Source organism: Diadema antillarum, unplaced genomic scaffold, assembly GCF_040938485.1.
Source record: "Diadema antillarum isolate AM-2024a unplaced genomic scaffold, OU_Dant_1.0 seq00001953_RagTag, whole genome shotgun sequence".
In the NCBI taxonomy this organism is placed as follows: domain Eukaryota; kingdom Metazoa; phylum Echinodermata; class Echinoidea; order Diadematoida; family Diadematidae; genus Diadema; species Diadema antillarum.
Window position 1 is genome coordinate 177,161 of NW_027272613.1, and position 18,467 is coordinate 195,627.

Sequence of the window (18,467 nt, forward strand, 5' to 3'; positions counted from 1 at the left end):
CCTTCATATACATGAGGATTGAGTGAATGCAACAATATTAGTAGAACACATCAGTGAGAAGAGTTTTGGGGAAATCTGACAATCTGTTCAAAAGTTATGAATTTTTAAAGTATCTGCGCAGTCACTGCTGGATGAGAAGACTACTAGAGTGTATGATGCCACATGCATACAACAATATAAGGAAAATAAAAAGAGAATTTCACAAAACTTTACTTTTTGAATAAGTGCACATTTCTTCGACTTGTTACTGATGTATGTTAAAGGGTGATATTATTCCCCCTGCCTTCTGAAAGAAAGAAGTCGAGTGTTCTTTTGTTTTTGCAAGAAAAGTGAAAATATGTTGAATTTTCTTTATACTTTCCTTATATCGTTGTATACAAGTGACATCACAAGCTATAGTAGTCTTCTGATCCAGCTGTGAGTGAGCAGAAACTTTAAAAATTCATAACTTTTGAAAAGATTGTCTGATTTTCCTCAAACATTCATTACTGTGTTCTTCTACATAAAGCTGCATTCACTCAACCAAAATGTCTGTGAATATGAACTTGCCCTTTAAGTAAGGCTTATAGCCCAGCACCATCCAGGATTGTGACTTGCTCTGAGGCAGCCATTTTTTACTTCGGTCTGATTCAAAATGCAAAGACAGCCAATTACCAACATGTTTAATTATGCACCACACTTTTAACTGGAGGTAGGTCAGTTACATGTAGACATGAATAATGTTTGATAAGTATAGCCAGCATGTGTTGGAATGGGTGATCTATCATTTGGTCTACTCCCACTTCGTCTAATAGCCATTTTGTTTCAACCCACATGGTCTAATCCCATTTGGTCTTCAACCAGTTTGTCTATTGACCATTTAGTCCAATAGCTACTTAGAATCATTTCCAGTCGGTCTACTTCCAGATGGGCTATGCCCACTTCGTCTAATACTCACATTATTAGACAAAGTGGGAAAAATCCAAGGAGACAAGATTACAATTAGACCATCTGGTCATTAGACAAAACGATAATTAGCCAAACTGGGCATTAGACCAAGTAGGGATTAGACCAATCGGGCATTAGACGAAATTGATAGTAGACCAAAAGAGTTTAGCCGAGTGGTGTTAGACGAACTGGGAAGTAGACCATCTGATAGTAGACAAAGTAGCAATAAACCTTGTGATGTCGCTCTGGGCAAAGCACAAAAATCAATGGTTACTTAGATATTACTCATACTGACCTCAATCGAAGCAACCATCTTCAAGATTATCCGATCCTATTGGCTAACTGTTCCTGAGGAACGACAAGAATCGCAAAGTGCAATGCCCCTAGGCACCCAAGCTGACTTTTGCCAAGTACAGTGAACTCAACAATGAAAATTCCACTACAATCATACACAGAAAAACACTAAAGTCTATATTTCAATGTTTAATGTTTTCATCAAATAGAGAAATCGGTAGCAGCCACTTTGGCAAGTAAAGTCTACTGCACACTACACGACTTTGCCACAATTGACCACTTGTACAACCATAAGACCGGATGTGTGACGTCACCTGCCCTGCCAGTTTACAGTAGTGCGACTGGGTTGCAATGCTTCTAGTACAAATTGGGCAGTTCACATTCTCACAACCAGTCATGGGCTTTCAGCCAGTCAGGCTACAGTATAAATGTACCGAAGCCAGGACGGTCGTAAGCCTAGCAGTGTAGTCTGATCGTATGGTGTGCGGTCTCAAGTCATGCGACTGCGACTGGTCACATGACCCGGCTCGTATCTCTAGTTGTGCGACCAGTCATATCGTGTAGTGTAAGTGGGCTTCAGAAGAGGGGGTACTGTTTTATTTTGCCACTACTCCTTTTTGTGTGTGTGCATGTGTGCGTGTGTGTATACACAGGATAATCAAAATCTTGGTTTTAGTTGATAATTTACAACTGTCATTTTTGTAAGACCCTTATGTCCCCCCACCCCAACATTCAATGTAACTATGCTACTATAATCACAATGAATTAGTGCACTGAACATAACTTTCTTTAATTAAAGTCCAAGTATCACCCCCCTGAAAAAAAACAACCAAACAAACAAAAATACTGGAGAAGGTACCTACTGCAGGAGTCTTTGGAAAACACATTTGAAAATAACAAAACTTTTTTTTTTTTCGTTGAGTAGTTTCAGAAATTATTTTTGGACGGACGGAGACCTGTAAAATCTGTTCTTTTAAAGACTTCTCTTACTTTTCCTTACAGGGAATGCCTACTGATATGAAATGAGACAAATTCAGAAAAGTCTGTGAATGCCACTTGACTTTGAGCTGTCAGCAAATCACACACATATACACACACACACACACACACACACACACACACAACAGAGAGAAATGAATTCTCATGTTCGGTCTTGTTGCGAAATATGTACATCAATTTTTCCAGTCCATGGATTCAAAACAAATCTTCACATTGAAAAAAAAAAAAAAAATACTGTATAGCGTCAAGGGGTCAAAATGATGTAGAAAAATATGATGACAACGTCGCTCTTGGGAGGATGCTGATATCATAGTAACCGGCCCCGGCAGTTTGTGGCACCGCAGAAGCACTTAATCTCTCTCCCGGGAACACATCCCACCTCGTAGTTGTAATCCCAGTTCAGCTCCACTCCAGCTCGGATGTAGCTGATGAAGATGAAGATGTAAAATAATCACAAAAATGGTAAGAGCAATACAACTCTACAACAGAGCACTCCTGTTTATAAAATGAAAACAACTATAACTAGAAAAGCACTCAGAGAGCACAGACCTCTGTTATGCCAGCATCTCATTTCCACTCTTACACACACGCAATTTCCCAAAATAGAAGCCTTTTGTTTACGTCATTGAATGGCGCCTTGCCCGAGCAGAGCATGCGCGTTAGTGCTAGTATGTAAACTTCCAATATGCACAGCTTGAACCCCAAGTTCGTTGACCATATACTGCATGCCAAAAGATGAAAAATACTTCAAGAATCCATGAAAATTCCTGGATCAAGCAATTTCGGGTCTGACATGCACTTACAAAATATTACATAACTTCAGAACCACGTGCTCGGGTGTTGCGAATTTAGTCTCAAAAGTTGTGCAAGACTTCAAAGAAAAAAGTCATGAAACGTTGCGGCGCGAGATTTTTACATTACAGATTTATCGTGAAAAATGTCAAGGGGGGGCCCAAAAAGCCCCCTCCCCAGTATTTTTTTTTTTTTTTTGTGGTTAAACAGTGGACTCCCTGTTAGTCGATCTTGACAGGACCAAGGAAAAGACATTGACTTGGGTGATATTCAAATTCTACGTGCACACAGGAATAACAAAGATAAGGTCATGAATGCATAATTGGAATTGTTTATTTCCATAACTTCAGCGCGACAGAGAACATAAAAACAGAGAATCAGACTTACTCAGCAGCGAAAAATGCTACCCAAGGGAACCGCAGGTCATGAGAATCCACGAAGACGTTCTGAACAAACAGGTTTGGCCTGCAGCTATGCTGTGGGGGGAAAAGAAAAGAAGCCTTATCCATGGCTCAACACTAACTTTTTTGTTTGGTGGCCCGATGGGGCCACCAAAATCCTAAATTTCAAATTTTTAGTAGCCCAAGAGAAAAATTTGGTGTCCCCCCCAAAAAAGAACAATAAAAAACATTAAAAGTCCTTCTTTTTTTATGAGTCAAATATTTAAGTTTATGATAGTAAGAATTAGAAGTTGGACATATCTACTCATAAATAAACTTCAACAAACTTGCAACACTCACTCTCAGGCACTCATTCAGTCCTTTTCATCCATCCTTTAAACAAATTTAACTGCTAATTTCTGGCGCAAAAAGTTATGAATTTATTGACATACTTTTCAAACAATTTTGGTGGCCCGAGGTGGGCCACCAATTTTGCCCTTTTTTGAAATTTGGTGGCCCGACTTTCATTTTTGGTGGCCCTGGGCCACCTGGCCACCATTAGAGTCGAGCCCTGCCTTATCACATATCATGTGTGTGTCATTCAAAACAAAAAGCACAGCACAATCAAGACCAATGAAACTTAAGTGACAGTCAGTCTTATGGGGATTGGCATATATTTCAGAAAAAAATTGTTTGTTTTGGACTTTGCTAAAAATAAACATTTGGGTTAAAGCCTGGACAGATTGTCATATCTCATAAGAATTTTTTCCGACCCATGAAAACGCGACTGCACTTTATTTAGTATATGACATTGCTACCTTTTCTTGAAAGGAAAGATTTGAATGTTCTTTAGAACCACAAATATTCTAGATCTCACAAGTAGGAAGAACTTTCCACAGCACTCACATTCAGATATCTTCCCAAGTTTCCCATGTTCTTTGCGTCCATGACGTAGCAGTGCTTCTCTCCAAACAGGCTGCGAGTGTTCGCCGGCAGATCCACTTTCGCTGAAAATTTGAACAACACAAATACAGAGTAAATCCCTTTTATAATGAACACCATATATGTGACCGTGCATCACAAAACAAACAAAAAGTCGGGGCCCTTGATTTTATGTGAGGACTCAAAAAAGGTGAAATGGATCAATCAAGTCAATGTTGAGTTTTTCATATTTTCTGAAAGAGTTATCCTTCTGAATTTTTCTTTAGTTTGAGATCATAACATGAATGGGAAAGTGTGTTTTCAGCAGTTTTTCTACAAACCTTTTTGGGGGAGAGTAGAATAATCACGTATGTCTTTAGAGGCCCTGTTTCACTTCTTCAAATCCTTTGTACACTCTTTACTCTCGTCTTATAACTTTTGAATGGAGAATGCCAACTGCTCTGAAAGTTGGTGCTAATTATGGACAGAATGTGCTAATAGACTACGCCCAATTTCAGCTTAATCTGATAGTCTCTTCATTGTTGTTGCTCCAGTGGTTTACATCCTGTGTTTTGTCCCTTTCTTCACACAGCTAGCACGGCTTGGTAGAGATTATAAACACTTGAATAGACTCTGTACTTCAGAGCCTGCTTTCTCAGTTCACACTTTTCCAGAGTGTGTGCTATCTTTCCAGTATTTAGGTACATGTAGGTTAGGGGAGTCCATTTGAATCGAGTTATACATCATTTAAAAGCTTAGAGTCTGCTCTTTCAGGATCTGCTCGTAACTAAAAATCCATGTCTGACAACTTTTTGTTGGTTTTGTGGTGCAGGGTCACATATAACAGCATTTTGTAACAACAAAGTAAGAAGTCAGGTCCAAAAATGCTTGCTGTAAATAACAGTGTATTAACAGCATCAATTTTTTCTCTTTTTTTTTTTTCAGTCGACAAGTGCGGATACTGCCACGCAATGGTTGGATATACTGCCAAGTGTTGCTTGAAATGAGTAAAATGCTTGGGGGAAACAAAAAAGAAGGAAATATACAGCAAAATGCCTAATAAAAAGGGATAAAGCAAAAACTTGATTCGGGAAAACACAATAAAAAAAGTGAAGATGTCATATTATAATTCCTTTTTTTCTTTGTCTTCTTTCTTTCTTTCTTTTCCTAACCTTCAGACTAAAAGCGCCATGAGCATCTTTTTGATAGACTGTTGCGCTATAGAAGTATACACTATTATTAGTATTAGTATTAGTATTAGTATTAGTATTAGTATTAGTATTAGTATTAGTATTAGTATTAGTATTAGTATTATTATTATTATTATCATTATCATTATCATTATCATTATTATTATTACTGTTATTATTATTATTATTATTATTATTATTATTATTATTATTATTATTATTATTATTATCATCATCATCATCATCATTATCATCAATCAGAACCAGAAAAGCCAATCAAGATTTGGGCAAATTTCTTTTCTCCTCTCTTGCAGAAACAGATTATATTCACAGACACAATTATCGTAATGTTTATTCATTTTTCTTTCTCAGTAACACCAAATCACAATCCACACCTCCTTGATAATCACTGTGAATAAGATGACAATATGACATTAATTTCAAAATGTGTTCTTATAAATGTATCATTTTTAATGTCATTAAGATTCCTCCAGTGTTAATTTCATCATATCACATCAATACAAGATGCTGCCTGCTTGCCCACGGGAAGTAAAACTCTCTGGTGGGCAAGTAAAATAATGGACCCGTGTCGGTTACATTTATCAGACACTTGTCTAGATATTGTCTGTGTGAAATCTATGTCACCTGTTTTATCAACATAATGCTTATTATGAAGCAATTACTACAAAAGTGGAAATTTTGTGTGGTGTGAAAATTTGGGGGCATCTTGCACGATGAGAAAGTGGCACGACAATAAAAGCATGTGAATCTTTTCCTTGTTATGTGCAAAATTATCTTATATCTTTCACTTTAAGGTAAGTTCTATTGCACGGGTATAATTGTTACTGTAAAAGTTGTTTCTTTTTGCGAAAGTAATTTTTTGCGCTTGGCCTGGGTAAGAGGAATTTTGCATAATTTTCATTCCACGGAATAAAAACATTTATCAGTGGAACACATAACATGGCAAACAATTTGTGTGTTCTCTATTTTGCACTGCTTTTTGGTTGCGAGAATTGTGCAAAAATTTCCACACTGCAAAACTCTCCACTTTGACGGTATGATATCTGTAGTTTTCTTCACATTCACTAGTCCTGTAGCATGGATGAATTTGTTGCCATTACGTGGACCAGTTCCCTTCCAATACAATATGTGCTGCCAAAGACATCATCTTCTGTGGCTGTCTGTGAAATTAAAACCACACAAGTATCATCTTACCCAGAAGAGCACAAAAAATGATTTGTGTGAAAATTCATGCTTTTATAGTACTGTAATTGTGAAATTGATTAACATTATTACCTTCTTTCTTCTCCTCCTCCTCATCCACCGGTTGTGATGCTGCACCAGGGCTGCCATGGTAACGCAGTCTCTTCCTTCGGGAGCAGGTGGATTTCCTGGCACGCGGTCCTGTGATGACTCCTGCGTAAAAAACAAAACAAAAAACCAAAAAAAAAAATTGCCCCATGGGAATCTCTTATGTCAGTTCAAGTTCGAGATTCAACTTTCCTTCTAAACCGGTGAATACACTTGGACGGACAATGTCGTTTCAAAGACATAGGAATAAGAGAATCATCCAAAACTTATGTCCTCAACAATTTTGTCGAGCTTAGGTCATGCACATCACCGTTTGCCTCCAAAGCCCCCCCCCCCCCCCCCCCCCCCCCGATATCAGCTGTCAACTTTGCAATCGCGACAAAAATTGGCACACACATTACCTGCTACGTCATCTACAAAACTGTAGAGTTATTATTTGCCCTTCTTTTATCATTTATGCTAATTCATGCATCTTTAGATAAAGATAGTTAGACATCAAATACTAAGGACCTCCTGCACTCCCTCTCTCCTAAAATCCAGATGAGAAACTAAATGTACTTTCTCATTTTTACTTGAACCAAAACAAATTCTTTGTATAGCACAGTACCAGTACTTTACCTGTTCCCAAAGTTGTTATTATTTGTTTTTCTGCACTTTACAGTGTTTCGAACCTTGATACAACGAACTGTTGATTATTACAAAATGATTTCACTGGTCCAAAGAATACTATTGAGAAAAAAAAAAATTACTGTACTCCTGAGCGATGATAACATCATCGATTCTAAGCAGGGATACTCACTTGGTTTCACCAGTTTCTTGTCATCAGTCTCTTCAGAATTAGGCTCATCTTTTGTTTCCACCTTCACTCCATCTTTGCTCTCTTCCTTCACGGCGGTTCCCTTGTACGAGATCGCGAGCTCCGACGTCCTCTTGCTGATGGCGTCGTCTTGCGAGGCCGATGGTTCTTCTTTGATGTCCTCAGCAACAGGCTTTTTGTCGGCGGCGGTTTTCTCGATTTTCACTTGCCCTGGATTTGCAGCGTTCTTTGGCGGATCCACTGAAATGATCTGGATGTCATCGTCGTCGTCATCGTCATCATCCTCGTATCCTCCTCCTCCTTTCCCCTCTATCCAGGAGAGAACATCAAGACAAAGAAAAATACTCATCAGTTGGATATAATCATGGGGATGCACACTTCAGAGGGACTCAAACCCACGACCTCCTGAATGCTAGACAAGAGTCATAAGAATTATAATATTTGTTAATGAAGGGCAACTGGTCTATTATAACAAAAAAAAAACAATTTGATGCAAGAATCACTGATTAAAAAAAAAGAAGAAGATACATAGCTGAAGTGATCTTTGGAGGAAGAAGTTTGCATGGTGTTGTACATAGCATATGCTCGGTTTAGGGTTCATATGTGTGAGTCCTGAAAAGGACTGTTGGCATGAGAGAGGAAATGAGATGATAGAAGAGGAAGAAGCGAGAAAGTGAGCGAGAGTATTCTTTCTAGAGTGTGTGTAGTAATAAAAAGGACTGTGAGCCAGAGAAGAGTGTGGGGCAAGGAGAAGGACTCGACGTCCTCTTTCATTCCGTCTGTCCGTCCTCTTTCATTCCAACAGTCCTTTTCAGGACTCACACACGATGAACCGTAGACCTAGCATATGTCATAGCTGAAGTGACTGTAATGGACATTGCAAGACTATTAGCTATCAAATACTATTATAGAATGGGTAGCGAGAATCCTGCGATCTGATTGGTCGAGAGCTATGTGTTCATTTTTACTGGCCGCACGCTGAGTCACAGTGGTAAACATGTTATCGCGCACTTAGCAAGAGTACGCGTACTTGTAACAAAGGTTCGCGCACTAAAGCAAGCGTTCGCGCACTCGGCTTGGCCATGCATCCAGTAAAAACTTATGCATGGCTGGCCATGCATCCAGTAAAAACCGTAAGTACGGGTATGCATGCCCTTTACGGAAAGCCAAAAGGAAATGCATCCAGTAATTTTGTCATCGGGTAACACGATAGAAAACTGGGTTTTTGACAAGAAAATTACCCATTCTATAAATCAAATGACGCACATGTCTTTTCGTGCGTCAGTCGGAATATAGTGTGCATGCGGTAACTATGGAATTTAGCCTAAACCCACTCGGCTTCGCCTCGTGGGTTAAGCATTCCATAGTTACCTTATGCACACAATTCCGACTGACGCACTCAGACCTGTGCGTCATTTGTATACTGTTCAACTTATTTCACCATCAACCACAAACGCATCACAAAGTCAAATTAACACTAACAATCAGAATTCAAATCTTGAGACTTCTTGCAATCGATCACATGGGCAGAAATATCCGACTACTTGCCCATCGCAAGAATTTGCCAACAAATCTGTGCAAGTGTGACATCTGCCCAACACACACTGCGCTTCACTGCGTGTGCTTCTCTTTGGCCTATGGTTCCTGTGCGTCACAGTGGTGTGGTTTGTGCGCTGTTGTTGTGGTGCGCCCACTGATGTGCGCTATGAATGATGGGATATAATATCTTGAGATTATTTGCTCCAGCATTTACATGCTCACTGCAGGTCGAATTATCATAATAATTCAGAAATAAGCCCAAGATGTCTTGGTATCTGCGTCGCAATGCTGATCACGATAATTAGTGGGATTTTTGTGTCCATACGGGCAAATACCACAAGATTTTGATAGCGATGCAAATCTTATGATTTGTATCACGCCAATTCACCTATATTTGAATCCCACTTATGTCACTTCCACTCATCCGTAGTTTGGCAAATAAATTTGTCTCTTGGGGAAAACACATAATGAACATCAACAACGATAAGAATAACAAATAACAACAACAAAACACCAACAAAAAAGTTCCACTAACTTTCTTTCTCCGCCATCTTGAGTCTGGCCTCTTGCTGGGCCTGCTTGCGCTGCCGGATAGCTGCAACCTTCTTTGGATCCAAGTAGTCCTTGGAGGGGCTGGGGTTGTAGCCGTATTTGAGGATGACAGCCTCGGACTTCTCGGCACTCCCGCGGGTGTCTCCTCCTGCCGCCGTCACCAGCGCCTTCTTGCCGGCACTGAGGGGCGGTTCGGGAGCCTTCTTGGTGTCGCTGCTGGCAGAGGAAACTGACCTGTTTAGATCAGAGCGTACGAGTTACAGCTTTAGACCACACAGTGGTGGAATTCTGATACTTGACAAATGGCATTGAATTAAAAAAAACAACAACAACTAGAATTGGCTGAGCATAGAAAACTGTAGTCTAGCGCTCACGTACGCACACTCACAGAAATGTAGAACTTGTAGTTACAACACAACTTCAAGTCTACAAATGGTATTTCTGCAGGAAATATTTTAACTAAAAAGAGGGCCTACATCTGCAAATTGAAATATTAATAATTCCGGATTGTAACTATTGGATGATGAAAATAATGACTGAAAAAGATTTGAATGAAAGAAATAAAAGTATCATAAGCATGCCACGTGAATGATGTGAACAGGTTAGTATGTGCTGTTAAACTAACAGCAAACCAAAAGGCTTTATGAGAGTGGTCTCCAATTCAAAAGCATTTCTATCAGACATGGAACTCTGAGAGGCTGTTGGCAGGTGTAGAATGAAAACACCTGCAGTGAACTAATCAGGGTCCCTTAAAGAGAGAATGAGGATTTACAAAAGTTGTAGACATTTCGCAAACATTACTGACAGCAACTAAAATATGTCTACAGATTTATAATGATAGAATTTTTCTACCAACATTGTATCATTTCTCCTTGCTACACCATAAGAGACGGATAGATACTTTTGTTCTCAATTTTGCCTCAAGCAATTCACTTTTCTCGGTCAAGTGAAATCATAGGAAGAAATTTGTGAGGGCTTTTCAAACAAAAGGTGCTACTTTGCGTGGAATGAGGGAGAGATTGACCGGACAAATGAGGGATTGACCGGACGAGTAAAAATCAATTATTCACTGACCACTGGCTCTGCTCAGTGTTCTCGGACTGTCTGCGCAAGACGAGACGCGTCCCACCACCGGCTGATGATTCCCTTTAAAGATAGAGACAACACCATCACTTCAATTGAAGGAAAGTTTACCCAAGTGGAAAGAGAGCAATGCAATTGGCTAAGAAAAATGTGACCAGCTACAACAAAAGGATCCTAAAGTCGCTGATGGCTGAGCCGAGAAAAATCAAGTTCCACAGATCATTAAAATCGGTGAAAACGATCAGATTTCTGTTTTCGGCATTATTACGCAGTCTAATGTATCGTCTATCATCTGTCAAAATTTCGAAGCTAAATGATCAAAGGAAAGGAAAGAAACTAGCATTTTTCTGGGCCATGATTTTCCGACATTCAACGGAACAGAAACACGTCCGAAGATTTGGATTTCGTGCCGCAGCTAGTCTCTGCCCCTAGCAACAAGGGAGTGATCTTATTGATCAGTGCGTGACATCCAGATTACTGATTGGTCGTGCGTAGATCACTGGGGCTCGGCTTGAATGAACATCGCTGAAGTTGCTAGAAGCTTACGTCCTTCTATTGTCAAAAGGTGGAAACTGTCTTGCCTCCCCTTGATCACGACAGCGTCAGAAGGAAAACTTTGAAGGTGGTTTTTCTTGAAATGCTGATTTCCTAAACAACTCGATGAAATCATTGATATCTCCGCAACCGAGTACTTTTATGAGTCGTGTTGCATATGAAATTAAAGTGGAAGAGCAAGGGAATAATGTCATAGTGCCATAATGCCAATGGCAGAAAACTGTCCTACCCTGATTTTCGGATCCTTTTGTTGTAGCGGGTCACAAATAAGAAGAAAAAAAGCCCAAAGTAACATTTGTTGCTGTCATGATGTATTACTCCCTTGATCTAATTTCCATTGCCAAACCACTCTAAGGTTGTCTCAATCTAAACCATGGTTAACTTTAAGTCCAGACTAAGAACAAGTGTGAAATAGGTATACCTCTGACACATATCTAGAGTGCGCTTATTATTGGATGTCTCTTATTGTACACAATGTGTCAATTGCCATGTACATATTAAACCCAAACTTGCATATTCTAGGGAGTAGACTCAAATCATCTACTGTATACACAATATTTTGCGGGGTCTATGTTTTCACAAATTTTGTCTGTCATGTCCTTTTCACGAATTTAACAATGTGTGAAAATGTTAACTCTGCTCCCAACCTGAATGCAATGTGCACACACTCATTTCTCCATCTATTGCTCTCCTCCACTATCATGAATTTAACCACCCACAAAAATTGTCTGGAAGTCCTGTTTATACAAAAATGAGACTTGCTAAAGTATATAGTATGCCATTTATACACATCTGACTTTTGGTCTAAACGCTATCAATTCATACCAACTGGATTAGAGAAAAGTTTACTTAAAACAATCCCTGCATGCCCTCAGTCATACGTGGCCAGGAAATTCGTCAGTATTCAAGTAATTCCCTCAAGATGCTGCACTGTAATGAGAATAGAACAACTCACTCAGGTGGAACGCTGCTACAGTCCTTCACGAAATCCATTTATTCAAAAGGATTAGTGAGATTATCTCTACCCTAACTCTATGTAACCCTATATTTTAGACTAATCCTGATCTGCACAAATTGGAGAACAATGCAACTCAGCATGCAATCCACACAGCCCATAAAAATAACAACAATATCTTAATAATTAAAAAATAATGCCTCTGGCACCACTTCGTGGCGGAGGCATAAAAATGTGAACAAATCAACAAGGGTTTGTATAGACATGCAACATGCAATGTGGAATCTGAAATCTCCCTGCAACTAAACCAGCACTAATAAATGAAAAAAAGAAAACAATAACAAGAATATCCCAGGAAAAGACCCAATAAAGCAGCATACAGTAAAGCACGATATATTCGCGGCATGAAAATTTCGCAAATTGGAGCCGGCAGCCTTTTTTGTGGCATGAAATTTTCGCGTATTGCCACTGGCGTTCAATGAATATAGTGTAGACAAGAACTTTCGCGTGCCTTTTAATTTCGCGAATCATAGCACTCGTGAAATTCGCAGAATTAAAATGCACGCTAACATTCCTTGTTTTACAGTAAACATCGCCATAAAATAAGGTAATTGCTGTTGCAGTAACATCCCATCTTTACAGACAAGAGGACACTATAATTTAGAATAACCATTGACTGAAATGAGTGACCCGTTGTGAAATAAAATCAACTTAAACTCAAACTCAATCTGCACCACTACTGAAATCGTGGACTGAATCATAAAGTAATCGTGGTGATCACATCAGATCTCATCACATCTTGAGGTCAGTTGTGGCAATCAAGTTGATCACAGACAATTTTGGAACTGTCTAAAACTTTTTTTTTTAAGATCAATGTGATTGCCACGGATGACCTACAAAAATGATAACATCCGATAAGATCTGATCCGATCACCATAATTCTTTGACGATTCAGACCATGACTTAAATTGCGGCACAAATTTTGAAACAAATAAACAGAACTTGCACGATCAGCTATGACTGTAAAAGTGGATAGTTTCGCGCGACTTATTTTTTCATGCTTGGCCGGGCAAGAAGAGTTTCGCGTTCTTAATTCCGCGGAATCAAGACATCAGGTACTGAAACATATGGCAAGCAGAAATATTCATGTGCTTTTATTTTCACGCTAGTCTTTGATTGCGCGAAATGCGCGAAAATTTCAACACCGCAAAAATTTCCACTTTTACAATAATTGCACAATAGTGGCGGAATCACTGGATTGCACAACAGTGGGAACAAGACGTAATCACAACGCACAAAGGACAGGAAATGCAAAACATCACCAAAGATTTGTGAGGGGCAAGAGAGAAGCTGACTCACCCTTGGTTCGAGGAGCTCCTGGAGTCACTACACGACCAAATCGGCCCCACGTAGTCGGCTGACCCATCACTGGACATCCCTGATTGGGTCGTCTGGAAGTCCCCGTCTGACGAACTCTGAGTTCTGTCAGATGAGTAACAAAGGTCAAAGGTTCAAGTCGTCCACAATGACACTCTTTCTTTAGTTCTTTCATTCACCTGCTTTGAAACACATTAAATCATTCCCTTACACCCTCCCCCCCCCCAAAAAAAAGCATAACAATAGCACAATCAGGCTAAGAAAAATTTTAACTCGAAGAATCTTGACTTACTGATCATTTTGGGAATCATCGTCGGAGTTCTTGTCAGAAAAGTCCTCTTCGATGGGGTCAACGTCGCTTTCATATCCCTCTTTCAACTTTTCCACCACCTCTGCAGATAAGAGAACGTTGAATCAAATGTTATTTTCACAAAAGCTCATGTACAGTTGTGTGAAATCTCTGTCAACCTCGGTCTTCTCTCCGAGTCACATGTGGAAAAAAGTCACATATATTCATATATAAGTAACACAGGTCAGGACACAATAAATTTGAGAGAAGAATTCTTATGACATGTGGCTGGTGAAAGAAAAAAGGAAAATTAACTGTACAAGAATCTTGTTAGTACATATCAATTGACTGATCAATCAATCCACCCATCCATCCATCCATCAATCAATGAATTGATCACTCAACCAACCAACCAACCAACCAACCAACCAACCAACCAACCAACCAACCAACCAACCAACCAACCAACCAATCAATCAATCAATCAATCAATCAATCAATCAATCAATCAATCAATCAATCAATCAATCAATCAATCAATCAATCAATCAATCAATCAATCAATCAATCAATCAATCAATCAATCAATCAATCAATCAATCAATCAATCAATCAATCCTAACTGAACTCCCACGAAGCATGGAGCCTCCAACATTCAGCATTCATTTTCCAGCATTCATACGTCTTTCATAATCTTGGCCATGTTTCGTGTCACCTGAAGATCCTATGTCAATCTTAAACAAATGGACATACAGCCTGCAGTAAGATGTTGGCATTATGCATTGGCATCATTGCATTCCTACTCACACAACCTGCATCAGAAACACTGTCAATAGCAAAATGTCTGCCATTCACAAGGGACAACAAAATTTTAAACTCATGGGTGTAACTGTTTTAGTGTTTGGGTCCAAACAACTGCTATAAAACCAGACATTTTTGCAGGCATCCTAATTCAAAAAATTTCGAGAGAGCCAAGATTCGCAAAATAAACATGCATGCGAAAGTGCAAAAATACATGCGAAAAAGAAAGGAATTGCACTTTATTGGGGGCATATGCAAACCACTGCATCACTGCCCCCTCCCTTTAGGAGTTAATCCACCTGTTGCTCATGAGAACCTTTGGAACAACGACTTAACCCACTGGTAACTGAAGAGAGGGCATGTCAGGTATTAACCCTGGGGGCTTTACACTATCTCAGGATCAAAGGGGTTAGTAGGGGTCCTCACCGATGTAGTCCAGCTCTGCAAAGTACTCGTCCCCATGCTCCTTGCCCTTCTTGTTGGCCTCCTCCTCATCCCAAATCTGCCCGGCGTAGGTGCAGACAAACATCCCCTTGGGGATGTCGTCAAGGCAACGGATGCCCCACCCCCTGCAAAGTGCAGACGGTATCAAACACACTTTAGCTGATACCTCTCTAAGCAAAAACAAGTCTTGAGTTTTCCATGGGAAAATCGTATGACGGACACAAAACAGAATTTGGAAAGGAAGGCTTTACATCTATGAGACAACTGTTAGCTACAACTTTATAAACTTGCCAACTGCAAGGATGATAAGATCCTTGTTCAAAACCTCGCTACCATTGGATTGAGTGATTTCAAATAAGTAAAAGCACTAGATGGGGGGGGGGGGGGTGCTCTGGCTATCTTTTTTGTTTTTGCTTTTGTTTTTTTGCTTTATTGGTAACTGCAATACACAGGGGCTTCTTTGAGGCAAATGTTTTAAAGGGGAAATCCAGTCCAAATATAAGTTAGTCTGATAAGAAAGAGTAAAATATTACGAGTTCAACAGTAGAGGTTTGCTCAAAACCTGGTGAAAATTAAGGAAGTTAGGACATTTCAAAGATTCACTAATTTTTCAGGAAACAGTTGTTGAACAGTCAATATGAATATGCAAATTGCAAAGTGAGCATGTCATACCCTCACAACTTACCATATAGTTTGTACACAAAATTGTGAAATTTCCAGTTTTTCATTCAAACGCAATTATGCCAGAGGCTCAAATCCTGGTATATCTAACTGTTCACTATTCTGAAGTTATTCAATCAAGAATAACATCATGTTTCAGATTTCAATGACAGAAACATTGAATTTTCATCATTTTTTGTACAGGATCAACGGAAAATTGTACGGTTGTGACATGGTTAGCTCACTCATTTGCATATTCTTATCTACATTGTACTGTACAAGAACTGTTTTGCAGAAATTAGCAAAACTTCAAAATGTCGTAACTTCCTTATTTTTCATCCGATTTCAGTCAAATTTTTACCGTTGAACTCATACGACTTTTATCAGACTAACTTAAATTTGGACTGGATTTCCCCCTCAAAGAAATCATCAATGGAAAACAGGTACTGACTCTGATCTGAAATGAAATTGAAAGTGAGCGGGTCGATGCCCCTGAAAACAGGAAACCATGGCGAGGCCACGCCCATGGTGAAGGACGTGGTTCCACACCATTCCCTATGCCAACCCACCTATTGGTAGTCTTGAAGACTTGGAGCCGGAGGGACAGGCCGTTCTGCACCACCCGATTCAGGCAATTCTTGGAGCACTTACAACGGTCATTGCACTCGTAGATTCTGAGGTGGTCAAAATGATAGAAATACAGACAGCTAATTACTTTGGGTGAAAATACAGGTGTGGTACAAACAGCTCATTACCTGTGTAGCTGACTTAGAGAGATCTTAAAGGGGCATAGTCCCGGTAGTGTAGAGGGCGCTGTTGATGATACTGCCGATCACCGTTAGCATTGATACGAAGATTACCGAAGTTGAGCTGTCATCAAGAGTAAAGTGCATAGCTGTTGCTATAAAAGTAACGTTGCCTTCGTTGTCTTCTATGCGCATCGCGCAGTCTGTAGTAATGCCAGGGTGCGTGCATATGTGCTTGTTATTATGACATCACAAAAGAAGTTTGCTAAAGCTGTCATCCCCCTCTGCCGAATCATGAGCCGAACTGTGATCCGACCACTGACTACAGTTGATCGGACTTCTTCGGACGTGGGGAAGTGGGCCACAGCATAAGCGCTAAAGAGGAGTCGATAGCATAGGTCTCTACAGGAAACTTGCGCCGTGCGCCCGCTTACACATTTAACTAAAACACGGGGACCATGCACCTTTAATAGAATGCTGGCTTTTAAGTGTAGTGATGCCAACGAAAAAGCACTGAACACTTGACAATACATCATTTCTCTGAAATGGACGGTCTGATTTTCCTCAAACTATTCTTGAGTGGTTCTGCATATGCTGAATCCATGTGTATGTTAGGAAAAATTTCCCCTTAAGATCAGACTTCAGGCAGCTTTATTCCCATTTACAGATTACCAGATGAAGTATAGAAGAGATGCTGCACCAAGAAGCTCTTGGGATAGTAGCAGCTATACATCACAACTAATGACTCCTCCATTCTGATTGGTTCAAATTAGGGGAATAAATTAGACTAAGCCTTCAGCTTTCAGCTCAATAGTACCAAAATTGCCTCATAGTAGTAAACCACCCTCTTTGGGTAGATATATACAGTGTATATACCCTATATTGTAAACACTTGGCTTCCAAGGCACAAGAGCTGACTCTTGTCAATGTCCAATGCAATCAGAATGTACACATTTATAGCAGTGCGAATAGGTGAATTGGCTATTATTGACCATGGAAAGCAGCTTCATTCAAGTATATTCTGTATATAAAACAGATAAGGATTGCTTTTGTTCTGCTCTTTCATGATGCCATTGCCATGTTCTAAAGCTTCATTTAGTTTCATTTTGTACACAGTCAAACCTGTCTATAGCGGCCACCCAAGGGAGATGGAAAAAGTGGCCGTTATAGACAGGTGGCCGCTATAGACAGGTAATCCAACTTTGTGTGCATTGCTTACATGTACATGTATCATCGTTGTATCCTTACATGTACATGCATGCGTGTACGTATGCACACACCGTGTGTTTCATGCATTTAACCATGCCAGTGTAAATGAAATTGTTGCACAGTAATATGTGTATTGTCGTGAAGAAAGCTTAACACTAGTGCATTGTTATGACTGAATGAGAGATGAATGCAGCGAGGCGATCACTGAACGTTGCCCGCACAGCTACAAAGCAGAAAAACACTCTGAATTATCGGCTCGGCTAAGGCTTTATTGAGTTTTGGCCGCTATAGACAGGTTAAAATCTACCGCGGGAAACAAAATTTGTGGCCGCTGGCCGCGTTAGACAGGTGGTCGCTATACACAGGGTCTTTAACATCATGGCTTTTCTCTCGGGGGGATTTTTCAGTGGCCGCTATAGACAGGTGGTCGCTATAAACAGGTGGCCGCTAAGGCAGGTTTGACTGTATATGGACTGCTTTTTTTCTGGGCTTTCGTGATGTCACTGCCACCTAAAGTTTCATTTCGCTTTACTCTGTCTATAAAACAGATATGGACTGCTTTATTTCTGAGCTTTCATGACATCATTGCCCTGAAAAAGCTGTTCATGTCGTAATACTACGACGTC

General features: G+C 39.9%; 1 protein-coding gene across 1 annotated transcript in view; it reads right to left on the minus strand.

Moving 5' to 3' along the window:
• Positions 1-2,527: 2,527 nt before the first annotated feature.
• LOC139713365 (histone-lysine N-methyltransferase SETDB1-like) overlaps positions 2,528-18,467 on the minus strand; it is a 51,003-nt gene continuing 35,063 nt past the window's right edge. The window contains exons 19-29 of the mRNA XM_071625102.1: positions 16,456-16,560; positions 15,209-15,351; positions 13,985-14,084; positions 13,675-13,797; positions 10,797-10,868; positions 9,706-9,956; positions 7,614-7,871; positions 6,800-6,919; positions 4,299-4,399; positions 3,400-3,488; positions 2,528-2,645 (exon numbers count right to left, since the gene is read on the minus strand). Coding sequence (XP_071481203.1) covers positions 2,528-2,645; positions 3,400-3,488; positions 4,299-4,399; positions 6,800-6,919; positions 7,614-7,871; positions 9,706-9,956; positions 10,797-10,868; positions 13,675-13,797; positions 13,985-14,084; positions 15,209-15,351; positions 16,456-16,560 — 1,480 coding nt within the window. The remainder of the gene's footprint in view (positions 2,646-3,399; positions 3,489-4,298; positions 4,400-6,799; positions 6,920-7,613; positions 7,872-9,705; positions 9,957-10,796; positions 10,869-13,674; positions 13,798-13,984; positions 14,085-15,208; positions 15,352-16,455; positions 16,561-18,467) is intronic.